The sequence below is a fragment of the Vanacampus margaritifer genome, chromosome 20 (genome assembly GCF_051991255.1).
Source record: "Vanacampus margaritifer isolate UIUO_Vmar chromosome 20, RoL_Vmar_1.0, whole genome shotgun sequence".
Lineage (NCBI taxonomy): Eukaryota > Metazoa > Chordata > Actinopteri > Syngnathiformes > Syngnathidae > Vanacampus > Vanacampus margaritifer.
In genome coordinates this window covers 12892501-12919114 of record NC_135451.1, presented here as the reverse complement: position 1 = coordinate 12919114, position 26614 = coordinate 12892501, and the positions used below count along the sequence as shown (strand labels likewise).

At 40.8% G+C, this 26614-nt stretch overlaps 3 protein-coding genes across 9 annotated transcripts in view; 1 reads left to right on the top strand and 2 right to left on the bottom strand.

Moving 5' to 3' along the window:
• Positions 1-26614, top strand: part of rnf32 (ring finger protein 32) — a 101222-nt gene that overhangs the window by 46084 nt on the left and 28524 nt on the right. For 3 of the 5 annotated variants that reach the window (XM_077553721.1, XM_077553722.1, XM_077553724.1), the window contains exons 3-8: positions 3332-3563; positions 3812-3954; positions 5141-5298; positions 6314-6422; positions 8693-8863; positions 10129-10367. In XM_077553721.1, coding sequence (XP_077409847.1) covers positions 3368-3563; positions 3812-3954; positions 5141-5298; positions 6314-6422; positions 8693-8863; positions 10129-10362 — 1011 coding nt within the window. In that variant the 5' untranslated portion in view covers positions 3332-3367 and the 3' untranslated portion in view covers positions 10363-10367. Of the gene's footprint in view, positions 1-2370; positions 2386-3331; positions 3564-3811; positions 3955-5140; positions 5299-6313; positions 6423-8692; positions 8864-10128; positions 10368-13790; positions 13830-26614 lie in introns of those variants that run through there. The other 2 variants (XM_077553720.1, XM_077553719.1) reach the window with 2 other exon arrangements.
• lmbr1 (limb development membrane protein 1) overlaps positions 11378-26614 on the bottom strand; it is a 47693-nt gene continuing 32456 nt past the window's right edge. The window contains exons 13-17 of the mRNA XM_077553716.1: positions 19732-19808; positions 17732-17822; positions 17011-17077; positions 14447-14608; positions 11378-13703 (exon numbers count right to left, since the gene is read on the bottom strand). Coding sequence (XP_077409842.1) covers positions 13618-13703; positions 14447-14608; positions 17011-17077; positions 17732-17822; positions 19732-19808 — 483 coding nt within the window. The 3' untranslated portion in view covers positions 11378-13617. The remainder of the gene's footprint in view (positions 13704-14446; positions 14609-17010; positions 17078-17731; positions 17823-19731; positions 19809-26614) is intronic.
• LOC144040003 (uncharacterized) overlaps positions 24006-26614 on the bottom strand; it is a 12828-nt gene continuing 10219 nt past the window's right edge. Inside the window, exon 7 of one of the 3 annotated variants that reach the window (XM_077553725.1) lies at positions 24006-26614. This exon is cut by the window's right edge and continues 338 nt beyond it. The gene's annotated coding sequence lies outside the window, so the exon portion shown is untranslated. The other 2 variants (XR_013289605.1, XR_013289606.1) reach the window with 2 other exon arrangements.

Below are 26614 nucleotides of genomic sequence, written 5' to 3'. Positions count from 1 at the left end.
CTACAACATGTAAAGGAATAAAAGATAGCTTACTAGAAGAACATACGGCGCAAGCAATAAAAAAATATATAATAATAAAATGTATTAAAAATGAAAATTCTACACATTCACTCGCAGCCATTTTCAGTGAAGCAACCCCCTTCGCTCCGGGCTGTTTTACTGGATTTTGACTGATTTTTTGCAAGGCCCACAGAATATTGTGTTCTATTGATATATATAAAAAAAGAAACCTACCAAAAGAAAGATCAGTCTCTTCTTTCATCAGGAAAAAAAGGGTAATTTTCGAATAAAATATAGCTAAGTTTCATCGTTGTTTAGAACTGTGGGTAAATGAGCTTTTTTCAACATGGCCCTGGCTGATCTGTTATACTCTGCTGCCACCTGCTGGCCGTTTTTGTAATGACTACCATTCCTTCACCCGCTTCAGTTCAGAGGCTGCATCAAAGCCCTCTATATGCTCTAGCAATAAAAAAACGTATAAATACGTCTTTGGGACACTTAAAACATTTAAAATAGAACGTATTTATACGTTTTTGGGAGCGAATGAGTTAACATATGTTTTTAATATTTAACAGAGAAGCGGGGGAGATCATGGTTTTTAACCTGGATTTAAAAGTATTCACACTTGGGACGGACTTCACTGCTATCGGCAGCTTTTTCCTTTTGTCTTCAGCATAACAACTAAATGCTGCTTCACCATGTTTGCGTCAAACTCTCAGCTCCACTCACTGACCTGATTTTGCAGACCTCAGACGCTTAGTGGGTTTATATTCTCTCAGCATTTTTTTTTTAATGTAAACCAGTAGCAGAATTTTAAATTCTAATGAGTAAATTGAATGTTTTTAATGCAATAAAAAAAATATGATATGAGGTCCAATCAGATGACAAGGTTTCCCGGTCAGAACTTCAACTCGCGTCGTTTTCCACTCCTTGACTTTTTTTCCCTCTCTCGGTAACTTAAGTCATCAGCTCTTTACACGTCAAGGTGAGCTGTCTTTTGAGAAATACCACAGATCAGGTTAAGAGATCCACGGAGGGGACAAAAGTTAAATAAAAAGCCCTTTAAAAACGGTAAAGACAAACACGCTGGCTGTTGAAAAATAAAAGCACACACTGAAATCCATTCTGATGACAGTTGGAAGAATGCAGGAGGGGACTTGAGCCCCATCTTTGCCGTATCTTTTAAGCGTGATTATTTACTTAAAACAACAAACCAAAGCCCCGAGTCTGGCAGGGTTGGACGTCGAGGCCTTTGATTGAGCCCTGGGCTTGAATTCTTAGCTAATAAATTGTTCCGCGCCTTTGTCTGCGGCATTAGCGCCAGTGGTCTCCGTTTTTCTTGCCCTAATCTCAAGAATGCGGCAGCCTCTTGAGAAGCTCGTGGCTTTCCTTCACTCCCCGTGCGTTGCGTCTCTGCTTTTGTTTTCTTAGGACGGCTGCACCGATTGACAGGCCTCGCCGTTAAGACGGCTCGCTTTTCACCGATTGCGCCTGAGCACATCAGTGTCAAGTCAAAGCCGCAAAGCGTTTAAAAAAAGAAAAAAAAAAAGAAAAAAAAAAAGAAAAAAGTGGCCCACTAGATAGTGAGCAAACTTTTCATCAAGACGTTTTTGGTAGGTGGGAGGGGGGGGATACTGCTGCTGATGTGTTTGTGTGTATGATTTTTTTTTTTTTCAAATGTGAAGGTGACCTGGGAGGGATCCCTGAGCTCACAGCACAGGTATGAGCAGCTTAGCTTTGTTCTGACGACAGCTGGCTGCGTGAGTCACATTGACTAGCCTCCTTTGGTCAGGTTCCAACTATGCACTGACAACTGCCTGACAATAAAATAATCATTAGGAGAGATCGAGACCCCGTTTCAAAGTACGGCATTTAGTTTTACAAACAAACAGGGGGGGGGGGGGGGGTTTGTGTCGCTTGATCTTCTGAAAGTTTGCTCACTTTCAAACAAATTGTCTCCAATATGTTTGTTTATTGATGATGACAATACAGTGATAACTTACCAAGCCCAGAATTAAACCCCCAATCACAATCATGTTTACAATCACTTCTATTAATAGCTTTATCCCTAAAGATACTTCAAAACACTGTAATGTTTTATTTTGATATTTGAGAATAATTATTTCATTACATGCATAAAACAGTCTATTAACCTACAACATTAAAAATGATATTTAGTAGTAGTAGTAGTAGTGACTGAAACGTTTATATTTAGTGAGCAGTGTCACACTTAACGTTGACATATTTCTATTTTATTTTGAAAGCACTTTAAGTCTCTTTCGGCTCAGCCAATCAGAAGCGGTGAAGGAGGGGCAGGAGGGGGCGAATTCTAAGTTACCTAGCAACTGCTACAAACTCGACGCTGATAGGATGGCAACGCGGAAGGTTTGGCTTTCACCTCTTCATAACTTTTACGTAAACTAAATGAAAAGTGTCCCAGTTTTAAGAAGTGGTTAAAACAGCGTCGTGTTTTTGTACTTTAATGCGCGCACATATTTACTGTAAAGTAGCGGGACACATTATTTGTTTGTTTAGAATATATTGAGTGCGTAAGGTCTCTTGCCTCTTGTAATGAGATGCTAACATACCTTTGTACCACGAACCCATTACTGTAGAAACAAGTAAAATATTTTCTTTTTATTATTTTTTTTAATTTTAAGTATGAAATGTTCCACTCTTAAACCAACTGCTAAATATAATAAAGTTAAGCCCTTTGCTTAGTAGCCACAGATTTATATATGAATGGACTGTCAATAGGCCCCTCGCAGCTGAAGCCAGACGGCAGCCATCTTACGTTGCCACTGTTACTGACAACTTACTTCTATATATATTTATACAATCAAGATGTTATTTTTAATTTTAAAGGGAAATTTTGGCATTCCAAATTATTTAAGAACACCGAAAAACAATGCATAAATTGTTCAAATGTATAGAAAGGAGTCAATATAGCACAGTAAGAATGCATTTGTGGTGAACACAATTCATGAAATTTGTGTTGGGAACCGAAAATTTGAGCCATTTTGGAGTAACATCACAAGCAAGTGTGACAGCAGCGTGTCTAAAATACGTGTGTAAATCCAGACATCACAATTGGCATTATAATAATTATCAAATAATTATAATTCAGATTATCATAGGGAATTCAAAGAATGTTTTACTTGCCTTTTGATGTTCCTTTGTCGATTATACATTTTAGAAAATGTTGTCCGTGAAGGGTCAGTGGTTAAATGAAGACTTGAAAATAATCCATAACGTAAACAAAGAAAATAAACCGTATTAAAAATGTATGGATGCCTATATTTGAGTTTGAAAACGTGTCCCTATTTGACAGGATTCCAAACTGAGCAGCAGGTTGGTGATCACCTCAATGGCCCTTCAAGATCATATCACCAGGAACCTTCTCGAACCCGGTTTCTTGCTGTCGGACCCGCTGCTCCCGTTCAAAAGCAAAGGGCCCACAATTCATCGCGGAAAAGAGAGGGGGATCCGAAGCAATGTTCCTCTGAGCCTCGGAGAAGAGCGAGAGTATGTGCTCGATCCCGCTCCGCCGCCTCTGACGCTAGGTTGGTAGCTAGCTACCGCTAACTTGTTTAAAAAAAAATATATATATATATTCATAGGTTTCTTTTGTTCAGACAAATGTTTGTTTTTTCAATAGAGAAAAAAAATCTCTTACTTTGCTGATTTTCCCTTACAAGAAAACAAAACAAACAAAAAATTATCATGTAGTTAGCTAGCTAGCTTTGAGACAATTGGGTGTCTGGTAACGTCTGTTGGTTTCCTTTTTTTTTTTTTTTTTTTCTTTGGCCAGCTCAGAGGATGGGCTTGGTGGCCTTGCCCCCGGAGAGGCTGAGCGAAGATGAGTGGGCTCTGGTGAAGGCCAGGTCCATCCAACAACGAGAATCGGAGCAGCCTTGCGCAATATGCAGGGAGTCCTTCTGCCTTCAGCCTCAGGTAGTCGCGCCGACGCCGTCTGCCTATCCGAACCCGTTGTTTTTGTCTCCGTCTATCTCAGGTGAAGCGTTCATTTTTACATTGGGTTTTCCACACTCATGTTCTACTGTAGTATCCGTGAATGAGTCTGGTGAGTGCCATGGGTGCCAGCAAATGAATGTAGATTTGGCTGTTAACTGAATAACCAATTAGATGAGGCTTTGCTGTTTTTTTTTTTAAGTAAAAAAATATGGTGTATGTTCAATCTGATTCATATTTTTGCCATAAAAAAAATCTTGCTTTAAAGAGAGAGAGAAAGAGAAAAAACCGAGATCAATGTTGACTGCCCCTGCGTGTGTCAGACTGTCGCTTGTAGTCTCCGCTCTAATGGCTTGTGGAGCTGCTGGAAATTGTACACAGCAGGGGGGGGGTCCGCTCTCCGGTGATGGAGTGTGTTGTGACTGGGCCCAAAACAATGAGAAATCAATATCACCCCCCCCCTCACACACACACACACACACCTCCTTCGTACCCCCTTGCCCTGTCAACTGGCTTGTGTGCCAATTCACATTGCTTAAAAGAGCATAAAAGAGGTCCTCTCGCAGGTAGTCCAGGTTGCAGCCAGGCTTCTACTAATTCCCTCTGTCCTCTCGCCAAATAACACTTAGCAATATGCGACTCAATACACATGCCTTTAACTCTTTGACTGCCAGACGTTTTCAGAAAAGGGATGCCGTGGGTGCCAGCCGATTTAAGCATTTTTGACTGATCTTTCAAGGTCCACAGAAAAATATGTGTTTGGACTATGGAAACGCACATACTACCAAATGAAAGATTGGACTCTCATCTTTCATCAGAAAAAAAAGTTTGTTTCTACCTTATTCCGTTTTTCAGTAATCAACAATAGAAAATGGTTAGTTTCACCTCTGTTTTAAAAAAAAACGTCTTTTAACGTCTTTGGCACTCCTCCATAGGATTTTACTAAACGTTATTTAACGTTTTTGGCAGTCAAAGAGTTAAGATGGAAACAGACAAACAGTTCAAATTCCACATTTTTGTGAGAAAAAAAAAATCCCAGTTATGAGACACTTGTGCAATATATCCCAAAAACCTGGTATTCGAGCAGGGGTGTGTCGACTTTTTAAACCCACTGTATCTGTATGCGTGCGGGTTAGTATAACCTCCACTTTGCGTCTCCTCTTATTAGGTGTTGCTGTCGTGCTCGCACGTCTTCCACAAAGCGTGTCTGCAGGCCTTTGAGAGGTTCTCGGGCAGGAAGTGCTGCCCCATGTGCCGCCAGGAGCCGTACCAAACGCGAGTCATCCACGACGCCGCGCGCCTCTTCCGAAACCAGTGCGCTGCCAGGTGAACCATTTCACAGTCAAAATTGACTTTTTTTTTTTTCAAAAACATTTAAAAAAAAAATATTATGTAAATTTTTGTCTTTTCGATACTATATATTTTTTCTTTGTAATTAATTGCAATATTTTAAAATGTCTTTATTTCATGTCTTAATAAAAAAAAAGTTTTTTATTTAAGCGCATAACTTAATAAATGTTTTTTTCTTGCATTTTGCTAAAAACCAAATCGTACGAAAAAACCAAAGCATTATCCCTCATAGGAAATTATGTAAATCCAATGAATCCGTTCAACAAAAAATACATACATATATATATATATATATATAAAAAAACATTTTATCGAGAATAGCTATAATTTAGCATACAGACAACAAATAAATGAACAATACTAATAAAATTGATAAACAAACTTTAAACATGACTTCTACCTTTATCGAACACTCCTGATGAAAGGGTAACCTGCCTTGGGCTGTCGCTACCAATTTTAAGTTAAACAATGGCTCTAAATGATTCCATTCAAATTTTTATTTCACTCTTTTTTAAAAAAATAAATAAAAATAAATAGGAAAAGGGGACAGAAAGAAGTAAAATTTGTGATGTCTACCCGATCAACACAAATATTATTATTATTAATATTCGTCGGGCATTCTTCAAACGGGTGGGGTCGCGGCGGACAAATTTTATGGCGTCAAGACAAACAGTTTGCAAAAATGCAAACATCTTTGCTACATATATTGGACCATGGATGGATGTTGAAAAAACTTTTTGCCATTTGAACCAGTTCGGTTCCAATTGTCAGTATTTAGGGTATCTCGTACTGAACAGTACCAAATTTTCGGTATAGGTTTTTGCCAGCACTCGATTATAAAAAAGTAATGTCCTGTCTTGAATTCTATGGTGGTTCTTGTCTTCTTTTTCAAAGAGAAAATTCATTTGGAAAATCACTTGTCATTGATCTCATTTGATTGTGTACCATCAAGTTTTTATTAACTGCCGGTGATGTCACTTTCTACATTCAGAATCCAAGCATTCTGGCGAGGCTACCTGGCCCGGAAGTGGTACAAAAATATTCGGAGAACCGTCTGCCCGAAAGACAAGCGTCTCCGGCGCCAATTCTTCGAAGCCAAGGTGAGTTTGTTTTCGATCGGTTTATGACATCGTCACAATCGGCGGTCACTCTCGTTCTCGTCTGCAAGTCTCCGCATGGAACTTTATTTCACCTTAATGGGTCAAATGAAGACAAATGTTGCATCATAGACTGTGTTGAAGGCACCCTCTGACCCCAAGCACACACACGCACGCACGTACGTACACCTTCACCTGCGTTCACCCTCTCCAGCCCCTTTGATGCTTTGTGAACTCCTCCGTGTTTGTTCGCTAATGCGGAGAGAGTTTTTGTGTTTCAGTCAAACAGTCTGAACATTCCAGACTCCGACACAAAAGCACAATGCCTCCCCCGCACTTGTTTTGGGTCTGCTATTCCTTCATCGATTAATGTGTGCGTGCGCGGGGTCTGTGTGTTGTGCGGCTCAAGAGGCCACTGTAGTGTTTGGATACCTGGCCCAGGGAGCCGCGTGTCACATTCTGACCCGTGTTTGTTTGCGCGTTGAGTGATGGCGTCGCCGTCAAGGTGCCTCGTAGCAACAAGGGAACATTGCCACCTAGTGAACTCCAGGGTGGTTCTTGACACGGTTCGACGTCTTAACAAAATAGTTACCAAACAAACAAACAAAACGGAAAAGTGAACCATTTCCATATCGTTTTTTCATGAAACGTGAAAAGTTTGATCAACGTTTTTAATAATCGAACATTTTTACGAATACTTTCCAGGCATGGTTTGCTACGCGTGATCAGCAAAGTGCTTTGCGTTTGGAGGTGGCAGACGAGGCGCGAGTGACAGGTGGACGAGGACGGCCACTTTTTAATAAACGTCGCCGCCCTCCATCACCGCGCTTGTTAAACCCCGGCGCGGCGCGTCAAACGCAGACATTTACTGAGCCAATTAAGTCGGCCGTGACACATTTAGGCCCCGCCCACCAACTCGCCGTTGTGCCTGTCAGTCACCGATGTGATTCAGCCGTCGTGTGTGGGTGGTCATGAGATTCTCGTACCTTTTGTCACGTTTGGGATGATCTTCAACAACGCGCCACTGACAGGTCTGATCGACTCCCATTTTGAAGGCTGGGGGGGTGGTGATTGGGGGGGGGGGGGGGTCTTGTTTGCTTAGCTGACTGTAATGCAAACAGGCGTGTTGGTGCTGGGCCGGGACCTGTGCGAGCCTTTTCCTGGCAAAAAAACATCTTTGTAGAATGAAGAGAACAAAATGAAATCTAATTTTTCCATTTAGTCCAATTGAGTCCACTGAGGATCTAGCTCGGGCCCACTGAGATTTATGTTATCACAAATATGTGTTGCATATATCCCCCCCCCCCCCTAAAAATGTACAGAAGGAACTTGACTCAACAGTGCCCCAATTAGTGACTGTAATGCCCTCACAAGTGGGCAAGGAGAGCCAGTCAGCCATATTGAATGGGGCAAAGTAAAAAAAAAAAAAAGGGAGCAATAAATAAATAAATATAATAATAAGCACCATACAAATAAAGTACATAAATTACTTTTTATGAAAGTAATAAAAACATTTTTTTACAATATCATTTTATTTTATTGGGGTTATTATAAACTATTTTTCCTTCTTGAAAACTCAACCAAATATTTTTTTTGGGGGGGCTAGAATGGATTTATGGCATTTTAAATTGATTTCAATGGTGAAAATTTGGTTTGAGCTTGGTCACGGAATTAATCAAACTTAAGTCAAGGTCCTACTGTATCCATTTGATATTATTTTTTTTAATTAATAAAACAATTAGAAATTTTATTTGATTATTAAAACATATTTTTTTAAATGTTATTTTTTTTAATCCGATTTCCTAAATTTATATTTGATCTACACCATCCTGCGTTCTCTGTTGACAAGCTGATACGCCTCCTCTTTCCTTTTTCCTGTGTCAACGGCACAGCGAGGCAAAGTTCACCGCAGGCCCCGACCATGTTTGCTCGGCCCGTCGGCAAAGTCGTCCCCGCCTCATAAAACCGCCTCCGCCCGGGCGCTTAACCGTTGTTGAATTAGCGATAAAAGGCCAGCTGTAAAGCAATTGTGACCGCTTCACACCGGGGACGATCACGTGTTGGGTAACGTGATCGTGTTGGGACGCTATTACAGGCTTTACGGTAACCAACTTTTTGTTGACTGCGGAATTCACTCCATCTTCCATCGCTTTGCTGTGTTGTCATGGTGATCGTTTTGTTACAGCCCACAGCGAGTTAGTGGGCTTCTATCGATCCATCAAAATACACAAATCCACATAATTAGCCCTAAATAAAATGCTCCTTCTCATCAGCTGCAGGAGCTGAGCGACGGCTTCGTGCGACGCTGTCACACCGACGCCGAAGCTTTTCTCAGAGATATCGACCGCTCGCTGTCATCGAGCCGCCGAGTGTTCCGGCAGCTGGAGAGAAAAAAGCACGTCGCCGAGCCTCGGGAGGACGACTGGGAGCGCATACAGAGTCAGGTCAGGGGAGAGAATAAAAAAAATCAAAAAAAAATCATCCTTCTATTGCCTTTACTGTGACGTGTTCACGCTTGCACAGGCGTGACAGGGAAGAACACGGAGGTGATCATTAATTATCCAAATAATCAATACGTCTGTTTTTACACAAACCACATGCCAGTTTGAAAATGCATGTCCACTTTCCACTTAACTCTTTGACTGCCAGACGTTTTCAGAAAAGGGATGCCGTGGGTGCCAGCCGATTTAAGCATTTTTGACTGATCTTTCAAGGTCCACAGAAAATTATGTTTGGACTATGGAAACGCACATATTACCAAATGAAAGATTGGACTCTCATCTTTCATCAGAACAAAAAGTTTGTTTCTACCTTATTCCGTTTTTCAGTAATCAACAATAGAAAATGGTTAGTTTCACCTCTGTTTTGAAAAAAAAAAACGTCTTTTGACGTCTTTGGCACTCCTCCATAGGATTTTACTAAACATTATTTAACGTTTTTGGCAGTCAAAGAGTTAAAGGGATACATACTTGACTCATTGAGCCATTTTCAGCAGCAAAAAAGTTCATATTTAGCTAACTTCATTACTTTTCATGTACAATTAAGACCTTTAACTCATTCACTGCCATTGACGGCCATAGACGTCAAAAATTCATTTCAACTATTCATATTAGTTTAAAACTTTTTTCCACTTTTGTTAACAAGAGTATGAAAACCTAGAAAAAAATTATAGTACATTTAGAACTGATATAAAATTTGTGATTAATCGTGAGTTAACTATTCAAGTCATATGATTAATTACGATTGAACACATCGCCTGACGACCCGAATTTTTTCAAAACAAAAAAGATTATTTAAAAAAAAAAAGGTCCAGGTTTACATACTCTTGTTAACAAAAGTGGGGGAAAAAAATGTTAAACTCATAGAAATAGTTCAAACCATTTTTTGACGTTTATAGGCGTCAATGGCAGTGAATGAGTTAAATACAAATTTTTCTACAAGCTGTCGACTGAAGATGACATCAACTGTGCTGAGGAAGTAGGTAACGACTAATCGTGGCTCAGTTTGCTGTCCCAAACCCAGAAAACAGGTGAGCCATGATTGGTCGTTTCCAAGTTATCAAATTAATTCTGGACAAAATATTAACTTTTTACTGCTGAAAATGGCTCAATGAGCCAAGTAACCATTTAAGGAATTACTCTTGCATGACAGTGAAAATGTTACCTAAAACATCCAGGAGTGTTGATCCATATTTTCCACGTGTGACCAGGTGACCCAGCGGGGGGCCGGCGACTGCCCCATCTGCCTGACGGCGCTGTGCGACCCGGGCGCGGCTCCGGGTTCCTCCGGCTTCAAGCTCCATCAACGAGGGAGACGCTCTGTGCTCCTGTCCTGCTCGCACCTCTTCCATCAGGTCTGCCTGGACGCCTTTGAGGCCTTCGTTGCGGACCGCAGCCCCGCGTGCCCCCTCTGCAGGTCCGCCTACCACAAGAAGATCATCTGAAGCAGGTAGAGATGCTTTTTAAGGATTATCGCAGTAAGGAAAGGAAGGATGGAAAAGATGTCATAATATAAATCTTGCCTAATAGAAACTTTACCAAAGTGACAGAGAGGATTTTTCTATATCAAACACAGGGATGTGATTTGACCAAAGTGAAATTATCTGAAAATTTAGCCGGGGGTCTGGGGGCCCCCCCGGAGCTCATGGGTTTTCTGTGTTTTTAAGTACTTTCAATGCACTCACATGACAAAGAAATAGACAAAACAACAGCATAAATTTTCAATGTATATTGAACTATCCCATATAAAATGGCAGTTTTAGTCAACTCAAAATCAGTCACATTCAAAAACATTGGACTGCCTTTGCTTTTAACTCTTTGACTGCCAAAAACGTTAAATAACGTTTAGTAAAATCCTATGGAGTGCCAAAGACGTTAAAAGACGTTTGTTTCAAAACAAAGGTGAAACTAACCATTTTCTATTGTTGATTACTGAAGAACGGAATAAGGTAGAAACAAACTTTTTTTTCTGATTAAAGATGAGAGTCCAATCTTTCATTTGGTAGTATATGTGTTTCCATAGTCCAAACACAACATTTTCTGTGGACCTTGAAAGATCAGTCAAAATGCTTAAACGGCATCCCTTTTCTGAAAACGTCTGGCAGTCAAAGAGTTAAAAACTATCACTGAGAATATCATCATATCTAACTAATGTGATTACTAAGTTAACACATAAATAATGTTGAGGGGTTCAAATTTCATGAACAAATAATTGTATCATGACCAAATGAAAAGTAACTCATATTAGAGCATACCACAAATGTCTTTGTTATAGCAGAAGATGTTATCTGTCGGAGTCATGAACTACTATAAAAATAAAAAAAAAATAAAAAGAAATTGGACTTTTTTTTTTGGGGGGGGGGAGATAAAAAAAGCGGAATTCCGCGAATTAGCGGAAAAATCACATCCCTGCAAACAGTTCCTGGTTGCTATCAGAATACATAAGACGATCACGGTTGATATCGTTCGACTTTTATTTGCAAACACACAAACATAAAAAAATAAACATACACATATAGCCGACTGAGAAATTGTTTTTAAAAAAATACATTCACAAAACATGTACCCCCCCCCTGGGATTTTTTTTTATTTTATTTTTTTTTTTTTTACATGCATAAACTTGAGCTGCATCACTTTTAAAGTAAATGCCCAAGCACCCACACAGCACGGAGATGAATAGAAAACCCAAGTAGGACTGTGATGTTTTATTCGGGGCGCCGTGGTCCGAACAAGACCGGCGCCGACTTCCCTGACAGGTGTCACGTAGTCCCACTTTGCAGAAACAGGTTTTAAGCTGTGCCGTTGATTTCTCTCCCCTCCCCTGCATCTCTACTTGACCATCAAAAGTATTTCTCTATACACGGCTAAAACCAGATCTTTGGTCCTGCTTTGCTTTTCACATCCAATTAGAGCTGCATATTCAACAAAGTAGTCCCTGCCTCAACCAAACCAAATGCATATATCTATATATATACACACACACACACGCACATTTAAACAACTTCCTTCCTTGACATCAAGAGTCGCCATGACAACACATCCGCAGTATATGACACCGTAATCGGTCACCGGCTTTTTTACAGGCCTTCCCGGCTGGCGAGCGTTTCTATGACTACATTGACGGCGAAAAGAAAAAAAAGTGCGCGTCGTCCTACGTCGCTGGCTTCAGACTAACCTGGCTAGGATCACAGTGGAACTGTCTAGAGAGCGACTAAAAAAAAAGAAAGAAAAACAAACAAAAGACGCGACACGACCTTTAACGTTAAGCCTGCGACAGGCTCCTCGTTTAAGGCATTTACGGTGCTTCTGCTGACCGAGGGCGACCCGTTAACGCGCCGACGTGGCGGCCTGAGTCCAAAGCTGCACGTTGGTTTTCGCGGGGTTTGTGCAATTGATTGTTTGCATGGGGGGAGGGGGGGGGGGGGCGAGCTCGCCACGTTTACTTCGAAATAAGAGCTATGAAACATTATGTACAAGGGATTACGACGTCAACAACAACAAAAATCTACAGTGCCCTTTTTGCAGAGGGGGTTGGAAGCAAAACATATTCTTGTGCATCATAAAATTAAAGTCCTGCGTGTTAACTGGCTTGAACTCAAATGCAGAGCACCTAAAAAGTTCGATCTAATGACATCATCAGGCTCAATGACAGCAATATGATCAAATCCAACAGCCTTTTTCTCCATTGACATTTTGCAATTACATACAATTTTAATATCTGGTCAGCCGTGGCTCCATTTCAGTACAAAGGGTATCGGGTACATTTCCATAGGAATTTAAGATGGGGGTGGGGGGGGGGTGGCTTGGTAATCCAAATTGGAAAGCTTTCATGTCATATTTTGAGCGACTATAATTTGAACAAAAATGTACACATTTTGTTTGGTTAAATATATAGCTCTCCTTGCCCACATGTGAGGGCATTACAGTACCTTAATAGCTCTTTTTTTTCCCTTTTGTTGAGGCGTACTAAACGAAAATTATTTTCCCCGACAAGACACAACCCTAATTTGTTTTAATTCCTAGGGAAACTTCCCAACAACCCAAGTTTGGGCTGATTTTTTTCTAGTTTCAAAACTGACCTTCCCAAACGGACGTGTAGTAACAGTGCAGCGTAAAAGTGGCATAGTTGTAATCACGTTCTTTAGTTTACACACATTCTCATAGAAACAAACATTAAACAGTTGGAAATCTGTAACAATGATAAGACCAGAAACTGAATAGTAAAGCTTGACGTGTTGATTCACGATGTGGTTTTTAGTTATAAGCCTCGTTTCCCACCAAGGGTTGAGTTTGGTACGTTTTGTTGTTAAGTTATAAATATGTTAATATCGGTGCCATCAAATTTTTTTTTGGCACCACTTTTCAGCATTTTAGCCTTATGAGGATTGACCCGATCCAAAGTGTACCCACTTAGCGGAAACGTGGCGGATGTGAAAGAGGGGCGAGTGAGGTCGAGGTCAAACCAACTGCGGCGATGGAGCTCCATCTCACTCCTCAGTCTTTTTTTTTTTTTTCTTGGCTGCGTCCCAACTCCCATCCGAGACGCAAGGGGGACGGAATGTCACGAAGCGAAATGGCCCTCGGCTTCCATTTGCAGCGTCTGCCAGATGCCGCTCGGGGCTCATTAAGTTGCCCGCCAATCCCTTTCACCTTTCAGCAGTCGGGCCGCCGCTGCGGAAATCTTGCCCTGTCAATCCCTCTCACAGAGTTTTCTGATGCCCGTTGGCCGAGAGCTTCCCAGATTCCGGGTCGGTGGGGCTGTATGACAGTTGCAATTTATCCAGACCTGGACAGGGCGAGATAAGGGAGAGACATTTCATTAAGGAAAGCATTTGCCTGCACCTCTGACTGACATCTTCTAACCTCATCCCAGCCAGGGTATCAAGCAGCTACAAAGCCAGCTCAAATTTCACCTGCTTTGACATTTGGAAGGAATAAAGCAACGCCAAATGTCTTCTTTTTTTTTTTTTTTTTCAACTTTTCATAAAGTGACAGAAAATAGACCAAAATGGAAATATTCTAAATTGACGCCTTCTTAAAATAGTCATTTTTACCAGATTTTCAGGAAACACAAAAAAAATCAACCATTTGCATCATGAGATGATGATTAACTCTTTGACTGCCAGACGTTTTCAGAAAAGGGATGCCGTGGGTGCCAGCCGATTTAAGCATTTTTGACTGATCTTTCAAGGTCCATAGAAAATTATGTGTTTGGACTATGGAAACACACATACTACCAAATGAAAGATTGGACTCTCATCTTTCATCAGAACAAAAAGTTTGTTTCTACCTTATTCCGTTTTTCAGTAATCAACAATAGAAAATGGTTAGTTTCACCTCAGTTTTGAAAAAAAACGTCTTTTAACGTCTTTGGCACTCCTCCATAGGATTTTACTAAATGTTATTTAACGTTTTTGGCAGTCAAAGAGTTAAGGCAAAAATAATAAAAAATTCAAAAAAAATGACTTGGGCAATTATTTTAAGAGGGTGATGAAATGTGAATGCGCACAGACAGGAGTGCAATTTTACCTAAGGCCTTGAGGAGTTCCTCCCGCACCGCCGAGGTGAACTTCCTCACCAGACACAACGTGGTCACCACCGCGAACAGCATGTTGTACGACAAGACGATGTAGAAGTTCCCCAGCCAGTTGAACCTCCCGAAATCTCCCAGCAGATCGAACCTGGTGATGCCTGGTCAGTTGACAAACGAGCGGACAAAAAAAAAAAAAAAAAAAAAGGCCGAGTCAGTGCGCGTCATCGAGTTGCCCGGAAGAGTGGGAAATCCTGGGACATAATTAACAGCCTCTGCAGTGGTTTGGAAAATGGGCGAGTTGTGGGGGGGGGGGGGTGACTAAGCACTGCAGTTATGCGGGGAGGACTCATCGCTCCACAAAGTGCTCCTTTCGGACTAATGAAGGCGTGGTTCCTCCTGTTCAAACTTGGCATTCCGTGGAAGCCGGTGGACACCTTGACTCGGAATGTTGGACTTCTCCACCTGTTAAGGTTGCAGTGCAGTGCGTACGATAGATATATATTTTTTCGAATTCAAGTCGTAGGTATGATTTTAAAAAAAAAAATGAGCATGGAGAGTAGCCTTTTCATCGAATCTGGCTGGCTTTGCCTTGTTCTTGCATTCCGCATCTCCAGGCAGCTTGAGGAAGTGTTTCTTTAATTTTGCTATAGTTAGCGAGTTGAACTGGACTAGAACTGCTCAAATTGGTATTGCAAATCATGCAGTTAGGACGCCGACTCCCATCATCCAACTCTATATTTATCACAGAGCCAATGAAAACAGCAGAGGCCCCAGAATTGAGCCCTGCGGAACACTACGTTCCATTATATGTCAATTCATATTGCACTTATCCGTCCTTTTTTTTTTTTTTCTTTGCTCAACGTAGTTAGTTTGAAAGGATTAAAATGATAAATCATACGATCGGGTGTATCCCCTGACCTCCGCCGAACCCCTGAGACTGACTCGAACCACTGTTGTAGAGCATTTTAGCTTCAATTTCACCCGAAAAGCCCAAACTTAAGCCAACTATTTGAAGTAAAACCTCTTAGAGTTGTTCTGCCGCTTTTCTTTTTTTTTGTAAATTGAATCCATCAGCGGCACTTCAGTGTGACCTTGGACACACTGCCGTGCCATATGAGGCGTCAAGGACGCACTTGCAGGAAAATCTTTATAGAGCATAAGTAGCCCAATAATGTTTCCTTTCGCTCGTCTTTATGCAGAAATCAGGCTGAGGGAGTCCTGTGACATCTTCATAGCCTCTCTGGTCAAATGGATTGGCCGATCGATTGGGTGTCTGCAAAGATCTATTTACAGCCACAGTAAGCACTTCGGAGGCATCAAGGACCTTTAACAAAATTGCCTGCGAGAAGACAGCGGCCAGGGATGATGGGGGGGGGGGGGGACCCCGTTCGATAGAGCTTACCGCCGTGGTCTGCGGTTGACTGTGATTCTTTTTTTTTATTTTTTTTTATCGTTACCGCCAATTGATTTGAGCTTGAGTTTTTATGAATCTGTGAAAATCCAATTGTGGGATAAAAGACTTGCTGCGGACTGAAGATGACATCAATGTTGCTCGGGTAACAACCAATCACAGCTCGGCTTCAGAAAAGCGGTGAGCTTGTGAGCAACGGCGATGTCATCTTCAGTCGACAGCAAATGTGGGAAAATGGCCGCCCGCTGAGATGGATAAAAATGGCTGGATTTTGCTTCATAACTCATATTCCAGAAAGATAATATTAATCAGGACGTCATGTTTAGACTAGTGAGGTCACGTATAATGTTTATGGTTGACTTCCACTTTAATGTTTGTAAAGTTTTGTCCCACCTCATGTTTAAAGAAATTCTTGCTGCCCGACATTTATTCTATACTTATTATGATTGCAGATTATTGGAATTTCCAAACAATAACGTCCAATGTAAAAAAAAATTCAGTGACATCGCCAACTACTGGCATGGCATGCTTATTACAGTGTTTCCCATCATTGCAGGCCTTTAGGAACGGGAATAGTTTTGCAAGTAAAACTTCTCAAAACATCCTCGTGTTTTCTAGGTTGTTATCACGCAAACATACTTTAACACAATCAGTGCTATAACTTCCAATTGTTCAAATATGACAAACCACTGACTGGTGCAGTAGGCGGAACCAAACGTGAATGACTTTAGTCATACCACAGTACACGTTTTTTTTTGTTGTTTTTTTTTTTTTACTCTTCAACTGGATCTCCTTTTCATCTATTCAGCGTCACAAAGCAGAACCTGTTGATATTTTGTAAAGCTTCAAAGTGAGTCACCGTATGTACTCACACACACACACACACTGATGCTATTTGAACAGCTGTGCTTTGCACTCTGCATGTTTATTAGCGCCATTGTAATGTGGCAGTCCTGCTCCTGTCATTTTTTTTTTTTTTTTAAAGCTTCGTTCCCAGCAATCCTTTCACTTCTAACGTCGCTATGGGGAAGCATTTGGAGAATTTAACGGTCACTTGATGTGTGTGTGTGTGGGTGGGGGGGGGGGGGGGGTGTCTGCTTAAGTGTGTAAATTATCGTCTTGGTGAACGTAACGGCAACAGTTACCCACCTAACGTTCTCGACATCACCGGTAGGGCTGAACTGAGCACTAGGATGGACACGCAGCATCCAATGATCTACAAAAATAGGAGAGATGAAGTGAGCGCGTTTTGTCACAATTCCGTCAAGATTAATTGACAACTATGAAACTACAACTGTCAACTATGAGCAAATGAAGACAAGTGGGCGGGTGAGGAGGAAGAAAAGAAGAAGTGGCACTAATTGACATGGCCACACACATGCACGCAGCACTTGATGTTAAATGGGCTCCACATATTGTACAGTTAGTGCCTGTGAAGTTGCTCATTACCAGGTTTCTCTTGTGTATTCTTGTCCTTTCACCCGAGCGTCGCGGCTAGTTAACAAGCCTCACCACTCCCAAACTCATTACCAAGTGAATAGGTGCCACTATGGGCCCAAAAAAGAACTCACATCCTCCTACCCCCTTTTCCTCTGGAGTAGGGAAGAAAAAAAAAAAAACTCCCGCCCTCTGATGTACAAGAAAAGAGCTTTTGCACTTTGCCAGTATTTGCGCACCCCACAAACAAATATTGGAGCGATCAACTAAAGCCATTGAGAGGCCTGGAGGAAAACATTAGTGAGCAGTAGGAGGTTGAGGGGGGGGGTTGAGGAAATAGATGAAACATGGGGAACATTCTCAGCACCCTTGCCCCCACTTCACCCTGAACCCCCCCGGCCCCCCAACCCTTGTCCTTGCAGCCCGTCTTTACCGTTGTCATGGTTGTATCATCCTTCCTGGGCGTGAGACCCTCAAAGAGGCGCAGGCTATAGAAGCCAACCAAGGAGGAAGCCATCAAATAACTGGGCAGCAAAACGGTCAAGGAGCAAAAAAAAAAAAAAAACGGTAAATAGGCACTCGGAGGACTTCATCGGAGTACATGGGCTCCCCGGTTTATGATGGAATTCTGTTCCAAACAGACAACAATAACTCAAATGTGTCTTCTAAAAAGGGATTGTGGGAAAAAAAACAAACACTTCCTTATGTCTAATTTGGTTATGCCCTCTCACGCGATCTGACAAAATTCCTCAAGTTCTATGAATTATTTTGTATATCAAAAACGAGACAATGAGTTAAGGAATCACACGGGTCGTATTATTAAAACTTCCTTTGTCGGTGACTCTGAACCATCGTACGCAAAAATGATATTGACGTAGGCTTTTTTTTTTTTTTTTTTTTTTTAAGGCAAGTCATCAAAATTTGCTACCATGGTAGCGAATGCGGATTTCACATCGGGGGTTCGCCAGGGTTTTTTCAAGTTCTCAACTATTCGATACGTTCTCTGAACATTCTCCAACAATCTTAATGTTTTTTTCCTTTTGCAAGTTAATTTTTTTTTAGAAAGTCCGAGCGACAAAAAAAAAAAAAAAAAAACGCCATTAAGACTGTTTGAGAATATTGGGGTTTCCATTCACCCATTTTTATTCGAATTTTCAAGGAATGCAAAAATAAAAAACTGAATGGAAACGCTAGAAATTTGAAAAAAAGATTTTTACGCTTAGAGGGTGTGGATTTTGAAGCGTATTGAAAAAAGGAAAATGCGAATTTTGGCTATGGGAGCAGGTTTTGCAAATAAACGCTGACAAGGCCGAAAAAACGTCGCGCATTTTGACCTGATATTACGTCACAAAGCAATAGCGGACGGTGGATACAAAGTAAGGTACGTTTAACGGGATGACGAAACAGACATCTTTTTTGAATTAATTCAAGAAGCGAATATTAATGCAATTTTAGATGGAAAACGGCAAAGAAACGCTACGATTTATCAATAATTACAAAAGCAAACTCATACGACGTCATCGCACAGCGCAGCCACTTCCTGGTCTTCTTCTTCTCCTTTTAAATTACTTGTGGATCACATCTTTATGGTGTCTACTAGTGTTGTTCCGATACCGTTTTTTGGCCCCCGATACCGATACCGTTTTTTGGCCCCCGATACCGATACCCAGCTTTGCAGTACCGGCCCGATACCTAAGTTTTTTTTTTTTCTCGACATGAAAAAGCTGTCCTGCCATTGGTTCAGATCATTCAAGGGCCAATAGGATAGCTAAGCTCGGCATGCAGCAAGACATAAGCAAGACACAAGATGCTGCATCCACTTTATTAGAGTCAGAATTAATGGTATCGGCCTCTGCAGATACCAGTATCGGTATCGGAACAACACTAGTCTATACCACCACCTATGGCGGCGGAGTCCCCTCTCTCAATATTTGCAAAAGAAGAACAGATGGAAGCGGGCTTTAGTCGCATGTCCGTTTTGCGCTTAAAAAATTCGAAACAATTGGATGGAAAGAGCGTTTTGAGAATAGTTGAAAAAAAAAAAAAAACCCTTGCTGGGAAATCAACATTCACTACCTTTGCAAACGTTCGCCCCACAGTGGTTACTGACTTTTTTGAACATCAACTCATAGATAAGGCTACTAAATTTTATGCTGCTAAAGAAACTATCTTTAGGGGCAGTTTTTCCTTAAATACAGATGAAAAAAAAAATCATCTCTACCAGAAAAGCAGCTTTTAATTGACTTGTAGCCTTTTTAGCGTTTAATAAAAGGTGACGAAACGACACACAACACGTCTTCCGGAAGGTGCCTGGCTCAACTATATGTCCCGGGTCAACAAAGCCGGCTTGACGGTGTTGCTCTTGGCCGTGAAAGAAAGAAAAAGCAATAGGTTTCAGGGGGGGGGAGGGGGGGGGGGTCACTGAAAGGATACAACATGAGGATGATCTCCACCGCGGCCTGGACCACGCCAAAGGTGGACAGCGAGGTGTTCCCGAGGCCTCCTCGGTCCTGGAAGGTGGAAAAAATTTGATTATTAAATCAGTTATCAGTTTTAGCACGATTTCGTAAAAACAAGCTACTTTTTTTCCCTTCCGTTCCGAATTTTACCTCTGTCGCTAGTTATATTTTTCATTACCTGTAATTCATTAAAACGGATTTATGAACACGCACGCACGCACAAATATATATCTATTTTTTTAAATTAAAAAAAAAGAGAGCAATGATGACATGTCAAATCGGTAAAATTACCGAATGAACAATACTGAGCTCTCCAGAAAAAACAAACAAAAAAAACTGATTTCTGAAGTTAGGTTTTTGTCCCGTTTTAATTAATAAGACACTAAAACTTAAGATTTTGACCTCATAGTGGAATTTGCTTTGTCATCTTGTCTGTTTGTTCCTCAGCATGATCATAAAAAAAAAAATACATTTCTACTTTGCATTGCACAATTAAAATTTTCTTGCATGTAAAAAACATGCCACTTTTGACACTAAATGGGGAATCGGGCACTTCAGCTCTAGTTTAAATCCAGCCAGACAGAAAGATCGTGCAAAGTTGCGCCACAAAGAATTTCCCCCACTTGAGCGGGCGAGCCAATCAAAAATCATGAATGGAAAAAGATGAGAGAGGCTCCTTTTCAAATCGCGCTCCATCGTACAATATGTGAACAGGTGTTCAAACAACAACAGCAAAAAAATTCGTTGAGGCGAGCCGAGCGTTCAGTCCCGCGAGCGTGCCAAAAACATTTTTAAAAAAAAAACACAACAAATACTTGAGCAAACACACTCGCATCCAGTCCTGAACGCCACTGCCTCCATACCTCCCCCAAGGCTTTTGAAAGCGAAGCAGGGAGAGAAAAAAAAAAAAAAAAAGACATCCATCGACATGCTCCGCACATAGCCTGCATTGCTCTAGTCACTTGATAAATATTTGCTTTTCCAACACTTGGCACCACCATTTGCTCTTTGGGAGGAAGACTGTATTGTACCGACTACTCGCACTCACAATGGATCCACAAAGAAGACGTGACCGTCAATGGCTCACTTTTCATTTCAAGCTTAGTTGAGATGCACTGATTTAGTTTTTTTTGTTTCATGGTATAAAAAAAAGCTGTTTTTTCCGTCACTTTTCATCATTTTGACCCATTTTTTAACCTTGCTAAAAAGGTTTGACAGATCTAGCGCAATTCCGTTTTATTATCCAATGAGCAGGACCGTGCAAATGTCTTAAAAGAATTGTGCAACGTGTGTGTCCATTGCAATTTATCAGAACACCTTTCAGCATAACGATGTGAATTATGCCCCTTTCTGACGGCGTCCATAAAACCTGCCAAATGACAGCTTTCATAAAAGTCGAGCTAATGGCAGGGCAAGTACACTCCCAAGTTAGGCTTCAGAGGAGGCAAGGTCCAACTTTTAGATTATTCTTTCTAATTATATTTTATATCTTTCTTCGCCGCCTTGAGTGTCATTATCTTGATTTGTTTGGTGAAGGAGCCAGAACTGAGGCGGTGGGGGGGGCGGGGGGGCAGAGCAGAGGGCGGCGGTCTAGCAGGTTGTTTCATGCCTTTTTATGCAACTGTCATCCCTTGTGAGCTCACTGCGGAGCCGTGGCGCAGTGCTCTTACACCGGGAATTAGCAGACGGCATGTGATGTCATTTATTAATGGGGGGGGGGGGGGCAGACTGGGAGGGGGGGTTGTGTGAGCGTGTGTATTACGCGTAGGCCGAGGGATGGCAAACTTTCTCAGTACACTTCCTTTCAATTTGTCTTTTCACCGCAGTAGCAGGAAGGCTAACGACGAGGTGAAGTCGGAGGAGGGAGGAGGGGGGAGGGGGGGGTCAACGGGGAGAGGTTGGCGGGTTTAAGGGGTGGTCTGTGCAGCCTGCGGCACTTCAGTCATCGCGTTTGTCGCTTGTCACATTAACACCTTGTTTGCACACAATGACTGCGTTTAAGGGGGACAATGTAATATCATTCATCTGTTTTGTAATTAAGACACATCATGGAAAAAAATGGTTCATTATTGGCTAAAACGAGAAGTTATGTTTAGTTAGGGAAAATTCCAGATTTTTAACCCCAGTCAAGGATCTTATGGTTGAAATTGTCTGTTACAAAAAAATTCCAGATTCAACCAAGGAATACATTTTGAACTTCTTCTTCTTCGCAGTTTGATTGTTACTTGGCAGATTGTGTTCAAATGTAAGATTTTTACCTCCTTCATGGAAGTTACGTTTACATTGCATTGCCTTGCATGTTAAAATTCTTAATATTTTTCACGTTGAGTAGGCTAGTTTATTGCATCGTTTGCCAAATTACGCAAAAACTCTTGAACAAATTTTTGCCTCGTCTTTGTTCCGAATCGCACTAAAACGGCATATTTTACCTCAATGCATAAATTAGTTTTCAGCATTGTGAGAAAATCCCGATTTTTACCCGTGCCAAGGATGTCATGTTTTCATCCTCTATTCCTTAATTTAGCTGGTTAAACATTTGATTGCTTGTTGTTTGTTCATTTGTTACCAGAATCATTCTAAAACTACACATTTTTACCAGAGTTATGTTTTCATTGCCTGCTTTTTGTTTCGCTTTTTTTATTTTTTACCTTACTAAGATTTTTTTTTTTGGGCCCCCTGTTTGTTCGTTAGCCACGTCATTTTTTTCCACTTCAACCACCCAAGGATGTTGCCTGTTTTTATTTTTGCATCTGTTGAGGAAGTTGTTTTCATTTTCAATATCTGACGTTTGTTGGTTAAACTGGATTATGCAAAGTCTCCAGGAAGTTATGTTTTCCTCTCTTTGCAAAAATGAACATTTACAGTAATAATAATCCATTTCAATTTTATATGGTCACACTTGTAATAAATGTGCAGATTTCTGTTCAATTTTTAACCCAATGTTTAAAATGCACAAAAACTTTTTTAAAAACTTTGTTCGCATTGCAAGTTAATTCCATCCATCTCTTATTTCAGGTGATAGATGTACAGTATCTATCCACTTAGGAAGAGGATGTGTAATTTACAGGAATGGGAGAGCTTCCAACGACACTGTTTACTCGGCAGAGTCATTCACAGAAGCAATCGCAGCGAAGATTTGTGTTATCTGCGTCTTAGGCCGGGGGAGTTTCCCAAATTTATGATGACAATAGTCTCACCGTGAGACCTTTTGCGAATAACTGCCCCCCCGCAACCATCAATTTCCCATAGCTGGCTATTGAATAATGATATTGAACATATCTAACAATGGGAATTTCGAAGATAAAAAAAGAGAAAATTTGATTGGAAAAGGGTTCAAAATAATTTATCTTCGGGTCATTTTTGTATCCCCCAAGCCTGGCATTTGAAGCAGCGGTGTCTAGACTTTTTTTTTTTATACCACAGCAGTTGAATAGCGAGCTTGGGCTGAGGCTGAATCAACAGCGCCTCTGCTGGTTGCGGCCAAGTAGTGCACTCGCGTAATAAGAGCTCATTGTCATTTTTTAACCTAATTCTGGTTACTTAATTCTGTCTGTTAGCGAGAGCCACTATATCGTGATAACTTAGATTGATGTTTCTGCATTTGGCAATTTATTATTATATTATATTATTAGTATGGGATTTTTTTTAATGGGCTTTAGGTGAACTGATGAATACACACACACTCGCACGCATGCACGCACACACACACACACGCACATACACATACTCACCCACATACAAAAAAAAATTAATATATGTGTATATGTATATATATTTAAAAAAATAATAATAATAATAAAAAAAAACATTTATTAAATTTTTTTAATTTATTTGTTTTTTTAAAAAAAGGAGAGCACTGATGATGTCAAATCGAATGAACAATACTGAGCTCTCCTGGGGGAAAAAAAAAAAAAAAAAGGAGCTCATTGTCGCATTGTGAAGCTCGGGGTTGCAAATGTTGCTATGACGTCAGCGCTACAACGGGACGGGGGGGTGGGGGGGCGAAAGTCAGCAATGTTGCATTGATGCGTGTGCTTGGAGGGGAGGAGTTGAACCCGCAGCTAATAGTCCACTTAAGGAAATACAGTGACAAGTGTTGGACTAGCAGCGTAGTCGGCCCGCAGTAAGAATTTTATTAGCCGCTCTTAGTGCTTGTTCATCAGGCTGTAAAACAAGGTGTCCTTTGACAGACTTGCCTCCCTCCACTTTCTCCTTCCCCCCCCCCCCCCCTCATCGCCATCCACCTGCTTGCCCTCCTCCTCCTCATCATCATCATCTTCATCACCGCCATCATCCCGTTTGGCCGCCATGCTGTGCCGCATGCTTAGACGGACGGGAAGGGGAAGGCAAACATTGACAGGGCAATTCCATTGTGTCCTTTTTCCCTCCCCGCTCAACAATCGGGTCTCATTTGACTTTCCCACAGTCGGGATCTCTTTGAACGCACGCTCTCGGCTTCTTTGCATCATTTAGATCCGGGGACAATAAAGGATAACGGGCAAAAGTTTTAGGACATGTCTCTTCAATGATGGCTTGCAAGATACATAAAAAAAAAAAAACCTTTCATTTTAATTCCATGTCATTCAAAATGCAATTAATATTTTTCGTTTGAGCTGACAAAATGTTTGCAAACAGTATTTTAACCAATTTGATGTTCACACCAGAAGAGGTGGACAAAAATGAGTTTTACATGGCAAGTAGTCTATATAGGACTTTTTATTATTGCCCTCAATTCAGTATAAAATGAGTGGCCTGGCATCAATCCAGCTATAAATCATTTAGCGACTCAAAAATAGTATTTTAGAGTATTTTCCTCTGTCACTTTTCCACGAGACAGCGGAAAATGAATTGATGGAGAAATACGATACATAATGTTGCCCGAGCCGAGACAAGAATGCAACCACACACACACACACACACACACACACACACACACACACACACACACACACACACACAGGTTTGCCTCTGTGTATTATGAGGACATTTTTTCCAAACCTGTTTAATTGTGTATTACGGGGACACCCCTTTCCGCTAATGCCAGAGAGATGGGACTTGCACCCCAAATTTTTTTTTGGGGTCGTCCAGGGAAATTTCACTTCAAAACTTGAAAAAACTCAACGCACAAAAAAAAGAAAAACCTGAAAAAACAGTAATTATGAGGACATAGATAATGAGCTAAATAAGCCACGCCCATGGCAAAAATGGTAATTATGAGGACCAACTCACATTACAAGGACAAAGTTTACACAACACACAGCAACCATGTCACTGAAGTGACTTGAAAGTTCTGGCATTCTGGCGTTACACAAACTGAAATGACATTGATGTGTAATGACTTACCTGATATAAGGTCGCATTGTTGTGCATAACAATACTGTGAAATGCAAAGTCATACCTGATCCTTGAGCACCATGTTACAACTTTAGGACAGACTGAAACTGGTATGTTAATAAAACAATGCTTCTTATGTGAACAGGTTATCTAGGTCAAGCACATCTTTGTAATGGATAAGTTAGACATGAAACCAGATGCAAAAGAGTCAGTGAACATTGAACATTTTATTCTTTAAAACATGACTACCTCTCATCTTAAAGATGAGCAGTTTTCTAATAGCTCATTACTGGAATACCTTCGGATTTCAGAATTTCTGAAACAGGTTCAATGTAGGAAGTGTCCGAAGTACTGTGAGAATCTGGAACATATTCCTCTGCTGATGAATCCTCACTTGAACTGGATACATCAGCAACCTAATTTTTTAAACAAAAACAATTATTACATACATACAGACATACATATACATATTGTCGCTGTCCTGTGAAAAACACTTCCACCATATTTTCCAGACTATAAAGCGCACCGTGATACAAGCCGTGCCGCCAAGAAGGATCGCTACCGGAGAGCAGCCCGCGACCTAAAAATGGAAACGTGTTTTTCACAGGACAGCAATGATATCCATATATACAGTAGACGCACACATACATGTGCATATATACAGCGGCTCTAAAATTGACACCTGCCGGATGCGGGTTAAAGTTCCTTTTGGCGGGTGGTCATAAATATTTACTAGCTTTACTTCGCTGTTACTTAGTGATGTTACACTCGAAGTAGAAGCTTGAGACAAGTGTCGAGCGCTCGCGGCAGAAGTAGCTCCCGCCATTGATGGGCTAATGTGCTAAAGTTCATTTACCAAAGATAGGTGGTCTTCATCATCAAGCAGTTTTGCATTTTTTTTTTTTTTGCAATCAACGGGATATGTGCCAGATGCTGGAGCAAACTAGAAAAGCATTTAGAACCTAAAGTTTGTGCATATAATGTACTAAAGATTATTATAAATCTAGTCACCACATTTATTCGAAAGATGAGATGAAGCATTTAACAAGAGGGATAGTTAATATGCTTAATCTATGGCATTGCCCCTAAAACGGGTCTTGTGTGATACAGTCCTTCAGTTACAGTAGACGTTTTCTATTTTACTGAGTCAGACAGTCGTTAAGATTGAGACAATTGCTCAACATTTAGCTGCTTGCAACTAAAGACAGCGGTATAAACATGGGTCATAATTTATCCTCTTGACTAAATTATATTCATTCAATGAAAATGCCTGCACTATTAATCCTGGTTGCGTGAAACAAAGATCCATTGCAGATACAAATAACACACAAGATAAAATACCCATCATGCCAGTCCATTCTAGTGCAGCGAAAGGTCCAAAACATAAAGCACATTTATCCAAGCTTGATACAAGTGAATAAACTACCTGATGTTTACACTTCTGTTTAAAAAAAAATAAAAAAATTATAGCGAGTTCACCTCTAAAATCCACCATAAATAAATTAATGGGAAAAAAAGATCAC